A 10,062-nucleotide genomic window follows, 5' to 3' on the forward strand; every position below is an offset into this window, starting at 1 on the left:
TTTCTTTTTTTGCGACATTTTAAATGTTTACACAAAATCCACATGAGAGTTGTACCTGACAAATGGAAACATAGATCCAATCAATTTTATTTGTATAGCACATTTCAGCAAGAAGATAGTTAAAAATGCTTTACATCATAAAAACACAAAATAAGTCATAAAAACAACATACAGTCACCAACTGACATCCTATTTTGTCAAGTGCTGTAATAAAAATCATCAATAGATGTCAAATATGTTGGTCAATGCTCCAGTGATAATGAGTCGAAAGCAATATAATGTGTATTAATACATATTGAGGTATATTTGGTGTTCAAACTGTTGAAATAGGCAGTTATAAGCTGATGTTAGCTTAATATTAGGATCTACTGTAGTAACTTTTCTTTTTGGTGCAAAAAGACCAAAAAAAAAATAGGGAAATCAACTGAAAACTACAGTGGTCAATGTTCTTTAGTTTAAATTAGAGACGACATATCCCCAGTATGTGATCCAACCAAATGAAACTTTTAGAACCTGGTCGTATTACATAAACCTCACAGCCAGTGGCCGTCTAATTTCCACATGTTCCCTCTAAGCAGACAGCGTGGTGTTTGTTTACAGCTGGTGAAGTGTTGCCGTTTACTCCACAGGCTTTAAATCCCTCATGCAGCCTCTGAGTCATTATAGATGATGCTGTATAATGGCGGACAACAACTGCAAGGTCAGCTGTGGATAATAAAAAGCAGTCATGCTGTGGTATTTGCTTTCATCTGCAGACATTACAAAAGTCTGGTTATTTAAATAACCTCACAAAGCGGCTCACACAGAGTCAAAGATGCTGAACAGATGATTTGCAGGAAGGAAATAAAAATCCTCCTGAACCCCGAGGATTATTTATTTCCTCCATTATAATAAATCATCAAGTTAAGTTGTGGTGACAAGCAACGGGTCTCAGCTGGAGAAAGCTGCTGGATGTCCTTTTGGCTCACTGTGGTGCGTTCAAGAGCGTAAATATTGGAGTTAAACATCGACAATAACTAAATCTGGAAGCATAGAGCAATTGTATTTTAGATTAAAATTAATCCTAATCGATTAACTTGTAACGTCCGCTAGACCCCATTTTAGTGTTGTAGTTTGGCCGCCATCCAGCAGAAGGCGCTGCTGGTCATTCTTAATCGTAGCCATTGAAACAGCGAAACAAAATGGCGGAGCGGGAAAGAGAAGTGTACTTTATTGTGTTCTGTTTTGAAATATAGATGAAGTTTCACCTTAACATCATCACTGTGTGGCGGAGCAGCGTCGACTTATCCACCAAATATTAACGATGTGCTACGAAGGTGAGGGTTTGATAGAAAAGCAGGACGGACAACTGAGAAAATGAACATGATGGGGGGAAAACATGGCGCCAGTAAGCACGGTTGATTTTAAGGGCTGACTTGAGTTAGTGCACTTTATAGAGCGAAGTTTTAACATTCCTTCAAGAGCAACAGACGGTATTTATTTATGTTAATTACATGTTTGACATATTTTTCAATTCAGCAACACAAGAGGTTCCTGGTTTGTTATACTTCATAGATGTATATCTAAGTTAATTAATGTGAGAAAACCTCAATTTTCCGCCATTATCAGTTGTATTAAACACAACTGATAGAAAATATTAAAATGTAATCATTTTAATTCAGCATATTATGGACAATTTAGTTCTTTGTGTTATGGAAAGACGATCAGCCATTATGATACTAGAAAAACTTGTTTTAAAAAAATGGCTGTTAATGAATTAAACGTTTACAGTTAATCAACTTTAGATCAACTAAATCATTGGTAACTTGCATCCCTTTTATAAACATTCTTGGATTTGTTGTCAAAAAGAGGCAATCAAAGCAAAGCCTTGGAGAAAACTCAAGTTTTCAAGAAAATGGCTGCTTATTAATTAATCATTAGTTTATAGATGAGATCAATTAACTTCAGATTAACTAAATAATTGATCAATTGCATCCCTATCATAGAGACAACATGGGATTCAAGTTTTTTGATTCTCGCCACCCTGTTTCTTTCTTCCAGGCGATAGAAACCAACCTGATGAGGAAGTCGAGCAACGGGCTGACCTACATAGCCGAGTGGAAGGGAGGGCTGCTGGAGCACAAGATGGGCCACCTGACGTGTTTCGCCGGCGGCATGATCGCTCTGGGTGCCGACGGGGCCCCTGGTGACAAGACGGGCCACCAGATGGAGCAGGCGGCGGAGATCGCTCGCACCTGCCACGAGTCGTACGCCAGGACAGGTAACTCCATGACGAGCCTTTGAATCGTCTGAAAATGTTATATTTCATAATAATAACTTCAGAATGAACTATAAATAGATTCTAGTCTTAGTAAAGATTTTATTTATGATTTAAAGCATGTTGTGCCTTTTCTCTCTATTTTTGAGTAAATTGATCATTACATTTTCGTGGATTCAAATATTTTAAAGTATTTTAAAATTCTTCCATCTAGGATTTGTTTTTGTTTTTTGTTTCATAACAAAAACAAAATGGAATGCCTCCTTTATTTTGTGAAGTTTGAGATAAAGTAAACTTTGCTTTTTAATAAAAGAACATGTTGTCTTGTTTATTCCACATCTTCAGTTTCAAATAAAAGCAAGAAGCTTTACTTAAAAAAGACAAATGCTTTGCATTTACCTTCAAGAAACAAATCCATTGAAATGATTAATCAAATTAATTGTGATTAATTGATTATTAAAATAATCAACTGATTTAGTAATTGATTAATCACTAACTGGATAATTGTTTTCCTGCATCTTTTAATGTATTTCTAATATTGTATAAAAATGACAAAGTGGTTAAATAAAAAAACTGAAGAATTTTCAATTAATTGTCAAATATTTGCCTACGCTGTTATCATTAAAATTGTCTTTATTAGCATTCATTTTTATTCTTTTATCATAGTCTTTGTATTATCTTTATTTTATTAAACATTGGAAAAGGATTAAAATGATAATGATTACATTTTGTTAGATGTTTCAATAAGTTTCTGGAGGATTACGACCATGAGCAAAATGAAAACAGTTTTATGATGGTGTTGTTCTCTGCACCCACATATGTAGCATAAACTAAATTATGAATGATAAATGATACTGCAGCTATCATATAAATCTAAAGTCTACTAACACTGGCTGTCAGGTGATATAAATCCTTGACATAAAGTAAATAAAAGCTGCAATCTGAGTCTTAAATTGTGTTGTTTCCTTTCTCCGAAGCGCTGAAGCTCGGTCCGGAGGCGTTCCGCTTCGACGGCGGAGTCGAGGCCATCGCAACCCGACAGAACGAGAAATATTTCATCCTGCGCCCGGAGGTCATCGAGACCTACATGTACATGTGGAGATTCACCCACGACCCCAAATACAGAGAGTGGGGCTGGGAGGCTGTCCAGGTGAAATAACTTCACAACACTCATAAAGTTCAGCTCAATTTGTTGTAGTTTTATTTAAAGGAGCAGTAAGAGCTTTACATCATGTTTATAATGTTATTCCCTTATTAAACACATACCTGGAGTGTTGCTTTGATTCTTTTATGCATATATGAGGAATCCTTTAATCTCCATGGCAACCAAGTTTCCTCCCCTACTGTGCTCCTTCAGACTAGCCAGCAGCAATTAGCAAACACCTGTTGAAACTGAGCATCTGCTGAGCTCATTAAAGGAGCTGCTTCTCAGTGAAACTCTGGTAAAACATTGTTAAAGGGTTAATGGAGGAGCCCTGTCACAATAAATCAATTAATCAATTAATCGCTTAATAAATTAAAACGAGCTGAATTGTTTTCATTTGCATGATTTATTTATTTTTTTCTCTTTCTACCAAAAACTGGATGATAAAACTCTAAACTAGCCCCTTCATAATTAATTTAATTTTGTTATTTGTTATGTTAAATTATTTTGGAGATTTAAAATGTCTTCCAGATCTGGTGTTAAATGTTCATCAGAATTCAGTGTGTATTAATCTTTGAAAATGTGTTCTTGCATTATTATGCTGCTTTGTTATTACCTGAAAATGTACTCAAAGCAATATTATTGTCTATCGCAAAAATTGACAAAATTTGTTACCAAGACAGACTTACAGGAGCAATGTTGAGATGACTTCCTGTAGGCGGAGTTTCAGGAAGAGCAGGAGCTTCTTAAAGAGACGGAGGCCATTTTTAAAGTCATATTTGATATATGTAGCATTTTTATAACTGAAATTAAAATAGTTACTTGATTGTGATATAAAATGGTACTGCAACACATAATGACACCCCTTTAAAATAAAACAAGAACTCATTTAGCTCCCTTTCTATGTGAACAGCATGAGCTGAGGAGTTGAGGAATATTTTAAGATATTCTGTTTGCGTCTCATCCAGGCCTTGGAGAAGCACTGCCGACTAGAAGGAGGCTACAGCGGCGTCAGAGACGTCTACGCCTCGTCTCCGAACCACGACGACGTGCAGCAGAGCTTCTACCTGGCCGAAACGCTAAAGTAAGTCCAAACTGAGTATTAAATTAAATATTTTAGCTTAGTTTGTCCCTGCTGTATAATGTACAATACTGTCACAAAACAGTACTAATAGCCGTAATAAATATCATATAACAATAAATTTAAAATCTTTTTGGTTTTAATTCATTTGAGTGAATTAAAATTCATTAAAAACCTTCTTAATGTCTCTGCTTGCTCGGGTCGATCTCCAAACGAATCAGGTCTCAGCTGCTCTGCATGTCCTCCGACACGGAGCACCAGAGAAACAAATCTAAAATCTGGAGAAAGTTCCAGGAATAATGACAAAACAAACGCTTCTAATTTAGCTGCAGTAATTACAGATATGTCAGCCAGACGATGTCTGTTACATAAATCTAAAAAAAGTTAATTAAAAAAGGCTCCAAATAGTAGAGACAGAAACTGTGAAAAACACCAAATGTCTCCAGTCTTCCCTGCCAGCCGCAGCGTCACGTTTAGCTCTAATTGTTTCCAGTTATTTTTGTTTTTACTGATCATGTCGGCAGGGTTTTTGTCTACCCACAAGCAGAACAATTTTTGCATCATTTCACACAAATAATCCAACATTTAATATAAGGGGGCAGAAATAAATATATTTTCCCTGAGGTTTTATGATCAGATAACAGGGGAACTTCAACAACATGGTATTTAGTGGATGCTAATGCTAAAGTGCTAAGTTTAAATGTTTTGTTCTGTAACAGATCAACTGGGTATTTGATAGAGTTGATCAACTATCCAGCTGATACTTGATCAACAGGATCAAATATACACGGTTTACGTTTCATGCGCTAGATGTTTTCATGCGCTAGCTAAAGCGCTAACTGATTAGCGAATGTTAGCCCACCAGTCCGTTGGTTTGAAAATGATCTGAAAAAGTTTCTCTGTTTAATTTGTGTTTTCTGCAGGTATCTGTACCTGCTGTTCTCTGACGACGACCACCTGCCGTTCGAACACTGGGTCTTCAACACTGAGGCTCACCCTCTGCCCGTCATCAGGAAGGACAAAACAGACACGCCCAACGAAGTGGAGTAGCCTCCCAGTGACCTCTGACCCTGTATATCTGAGCCTCCTGCTGGTGACAGGTTCCTCCTTGTCGGATTTTGATTTTTTTGTTCTTTTTATGAACTGGATCTGTTCTGGTTTTATCTGATTTGTTTTTTTGTTTTTTTTTATTTTGAATCTTTTTGCAAACACTGATCTCCGGTTGGGTCGGATCCGGAGCAGCTTATTTAAAACCGGAATCATGAGAACTTCCTGTTTGGATTGGAAACGGCAGAGATAATCAATCAGCTGCTCTTCGTCTGGTCACGTTATTTATCAGGATGTTTGTTGGGTTTAGTTTTTTTCTCTGTGAGGGTGAAACCAGGCGGCTCTGTGAATTAAAGACGTCTCAGCTCTGACTGACAGGGGCGACGAAGTGACACGGTGAGCGGAAAGACTCCCGGTTCACTTTCTGTTTCCTTTTCGCTGCTTGAGGATCTGTTTGGTTGGACAAACACTGGGATTTCCTTTTTTTATGTTTTCATCGATCTTAATCATGCCTTGTTCATATCTGCCAGTAAATTCAACTGGTTTTCTTTGACCAGCTGTTTGATTTGTTCCTCTATCTCACATTTCCATCGGAGTTTGACCAAGAAGGATTTAAAAACGGATATTTCTTCCTAACTCGATTGTTTTTGCCTTTTTATCCTGAAAAAATTGGTTTGATTTTAGGTTTAATGACCTCAGACTTGAATATTTTTTTAAACCGGTGAACTAATATTAATTTTGATGGATTTTGGAGCAGTTTAAATTGTCAGGGAGCTTTATTTTATTTTATTTTATTTTTGGGGATGCATGAAATACCGGAATTGGCCCAATACTAATACCCGATGTGATGGTGATGCTGCAGAGGATTCTGGGATATGAGTTTCCTGGTTGTTCTTCCAATGTCAGAAATATGGGAAAATATCCAGTATATTGATATCGGATATCAATATCAGCTCAAATTTTGAAATCAGTGCCTCCATTGAGACCCTGAACATTTACGCTGCTGTTCCAGAGATTACATCCACTCATCTGAATCAACTTGAAGTGATCATTTTAGACTCGAACCTCATTTAAAGTTTCAAGAAACTTTTCACAATAAATGATTAAAAAAAAAAGACCAGTCCACTGGGAATTGTCCCAGTAAACCTGATTAGCTGGTTAGCCTGTTTGTTTTTATCGAATTCTTGAAACTGAGATCTTAGTAAACAGCCACTCAGGCCTCGGTGGTGTATGTACATATTTCACCCTGTGATTAGAGGAAATCCACGGTTAAAAAAATCATTAAAGTTGGACGGTTTTTAATCATTTTGTTCTGCGAAGTGGTGATTTAAATGTAGTTAAAGTTGGTATTGATGAGTGGATGTAACCTTCGTCTCCTCTTCTTCTATTTTCCGTCAGGCAGGATCTTCTCCTCTGTGAGGAAATGCTCAACTTTGCTCTAAAAGCTTCACCTTCAGTCACACTGAAGCCATACTGACGTAGCGCAGCTTTTACCATTTACGTTGTCGTTTACATCATGATTAATTTATCGTTTTTTTCCACAGAACCATAGAGACGAAGCCAGATTTCATCCAGTTTAGTCTTTAATCTAGTGCCTTCGCTGGTAAAAACAGGAGTTGCAGCTCATATGAACACAAAGAAGGGATTTTTTTTAGCAAAGACTCTCAGCTTTAAGTATATTCCCATCCTACAGATGAAGATTTAACCAAAAGTGGACACGAATAAAAGGATTACCACTCCTTTCTGAGGAAAATCCATCTGTAATAGGAGATCAGATGTGTTATTCCCTCTCCAGAGTCAAAAGTCTGATTTCCTGGGCTGCAGTGACATCTAGTGGTGGCAGACTGCCACTGCAGTTCTTGAATCTTGGGCCAAATGCCTGCAGACTGTGAAATTAGCTGCATTATAAAGTAATTACCAATCACAATGCACAAGGCTCGCAGATCTTTCTCTCGTCTTGCCAAATAATGATGTTGGAGGCGGCGGATCAAATTCATCAGCCGAGTTTTAAAGCAGACAGACAGCAGATGGCTAGTCGTTAAAAAAGTCGCGTCACCGCCAGAGATTATTTATCTGAGGTTTATAAAACATCTGTCTGACCTTTAAGTTTGGCCAAAACACAGAAAAATGTTAGAAAAATGCAGGCAGGTTTTTCTGGACGCTTAGGAAAAAGGATTTGTTGATTTTATTTTCTGAAAAAGTACCAAAAACAGTCAAATTAAACTGAAATCAACTAATCAATCTGTTTGTTTTTAAAGCATATCTGAGATTCCTTCACTTTAAGTTACTGAAACCAACTAGAATCGATGTGATCTTTTAATTCTGACCAAGACATTTTGACTAAAAAGTGAAAAAAAGCAGAGAACTGTTTTAAAAAATGATTTTTGAGGTTTACAGAGGAAGATTGTTAATTTTATTCTCTGAAAATGTTGAAAAAACTGTGAAATTCAACTGAAATTTTTCTGACTGTTTTTAAAGCGTCTATTAGATTACTTGACTTAATTTTTCTGAAACTGATTAAATTAAATTCCTGTTTTGATTGAATAGAAAAATCAAACATCAGTTTAATGTCATTTTCTTTTGTCAAAAGGGGATTTTTTAAATTTATTTATTTATGGGAATCAAATCTTAAAAAGCTTTAATTTCCTCCAACAGGGAAATAATTCTAATTAATTTATCTCAAATTAAATATTTTACTTCAAAAAGTTTGCCTTTTTTAATCATTTTTCCTCTGAACAGTTTTCAGTTTTTCTGTCTTTTGTTTGTCTGAAACTGTAACAGCTGATTGTGATAATTTATTTCTGGTAGATCAGAGGAGATGCTGGTGCTGGGGTCCGACTCCAGGGGGCGCTGTGGGTTAATCAGTAAACAAACTGCAGAAACAGCTGCTTTATCATCTGCAAAAACAAAAAAAGACTCGTCAGTTATTTAAAAAATATTTTTCAAGTGACAGTCGACAAAACAAAGGATCAGATGGAGCCGAATGAATGTACCAGCAAATGTGAAATTCTTTTACTTTATTTCACTCGTTATTTGTCTTGAAAAGCACAAAAAGCTGCAGAACGAATTTACTGAGAGGTAGAAACGCAAAAACGGGAAACTAAAAATCAAAGGAAGAAAAAATCTAAAACTTGAATCATTTTGCTTCAGAAAGAAACGTTTTGCTCACTTGTGTTAATTTTAGTTTTTGATGAATTATTGGATGTAATTCAACTCAGAATCAATGGATTTTTATTTGTGTATAAAACAGCATTTTCATATTTGTTCTACAGCTTTAACATGAATAATTTACATTAAATACACAATTTTCTCATAAAACTCAAGCCAAAATGTTTAGTTTAGAGTTTTTGTTCTGATTTCTCAATTTATTTGTGGTGAAATTAAGGTTTTAAAAAGATGAGATGCTGTTTTGTAGGTTTGAATTTACCTTTTAAATCAGAAGTTTTTTTTATTTGCAGGAAATGAAATTAGCTGTTCAGAGTTTTGAGAATTATTGGGTTTTAGTCTCTTTATAGGGCTGATCTGCAGATTTTTTTATTTTAATTTGGTTGAATTTTCACCTTCAGATTTAAATTATTTCCATAAAAATGGTTGGACTTTTTTTTTTTCTGATCATTTTGTGTTTCATTGTTTTTCTGTCACTGACTCAGTCGCCCAATCAGCCGACGTTTTAGAGCTTCAAATGTGTGAAAACAGCCTCAGAAATGTAGAAAAACTCACTGAGAATCATTCCATTGCACAAAGATTATTTTACATTTGTATGCAGTGTTTTAATTCTGTGGGGAAATTTGATTTATTGTGTTAAATATAATTATTGTTGATATGAAATGTAAATATTGCATTGCGGCAGACGAGCCGTTTGGCATTTATATAAAGATTCTTCTGAATATATGGAATAAAATGATAATATTGAGCAGCAGACTTTTTAATAAACTATATTTGTTACACTTCTATTGTGAATAAAACATCTTCTAATAATTGTGGCATTTGTACATTTTTTACAAATTTCTGTTTTTATCAGCAAATAGAATTTGGAATTCTCAGATGATGATGTCATTACTTTGCAAGCTTCTGATTGGTTAATTATCCATACACCTGTGGATCTATTTGAACAAACTAGATCTTTATGTGATGTAAAAAACAAACTGATCAAAGATGTGGGTAAAAAAAAAATCTTATTTTTTGACAAGAACATTTTTAAAATCAAGATTTGTACCGACAAGCTGAAAGGCCATTCAGCGAGAAAGAAGCCATAAAAAACAGACAAATGCATAACATGACCTGTAGTCTGATCAAACTATATATAAAGGAAGCTTGCAGCTTGTCATGTTTAGCAGCAGGAGGGACTGGTGCACTTAATGAATTGGTTTTCTGAGCTGGAAATGTGAGGCCTGCAAACCTGATCTAGTTTCACCAGTTCTGTCAGGAGAAATAACACAAAATTCCAGCAAATTATTGACAAACTTGTGGAAGGAAACCCAGAATGTTTAACAGAACTTTGTGCAATTCTACCAAATACTGAGGAAATGAAAG

The 10,062-nt window shown here is 35.6% G+C and overlaps 1 protein-coding gene across 1 annotated transcript in view; it reads left to right on the forward strand.

Moving 5' to 3' along the window:
* Window positions 1-9,507, forward strand: part of man1a1 (mannosidase, alpha, class 1A, member 1) — a 121,663-nt gene extending 112,156 nt beyond the window's left edge. Inside the window, exons 9-12 of the mRNA XM_028040415.1 lie at window positions 2,041-2,260; window positions 3,235-3,407; window positions 4,370-4,485; window positions 5,406-9,507. Of these exons, the coding sequence (XP_027896216.1) occupies window positions 2,041-2,260; window positions 3,235-3,407; window positions 4,370-4,485; window positions 5,406-5,532 (636 nt within the window). The 3' untranslated portion in view covers window positions 5,533-9,507. The remainder of the gene's footprint in view (window positions 1-2,040; window positions 2,261-3,234; window positions 3,408-4,369; window positions 4,486-5,405) is intronic.
* The last annotated feature ends 555 nt before the right edge of the window (window positions 9,508-10,062 follow it).

The sequence above is a fragment of the Xiphophorus couchianus genome, chromosome 15, assembly GCF_001444195.1.
Source record: "Xiphophorus couchianus chromosome 15, X_couchianus-1.0, whole genome shotgun sequence".
Lineage (NCBI taxonomy): Eukaryota > Metazoa > Chordata > Actinopteri > Cyprinodontiformes > Poeciliidae > Xiphophorus > Xiphophorus couchianus.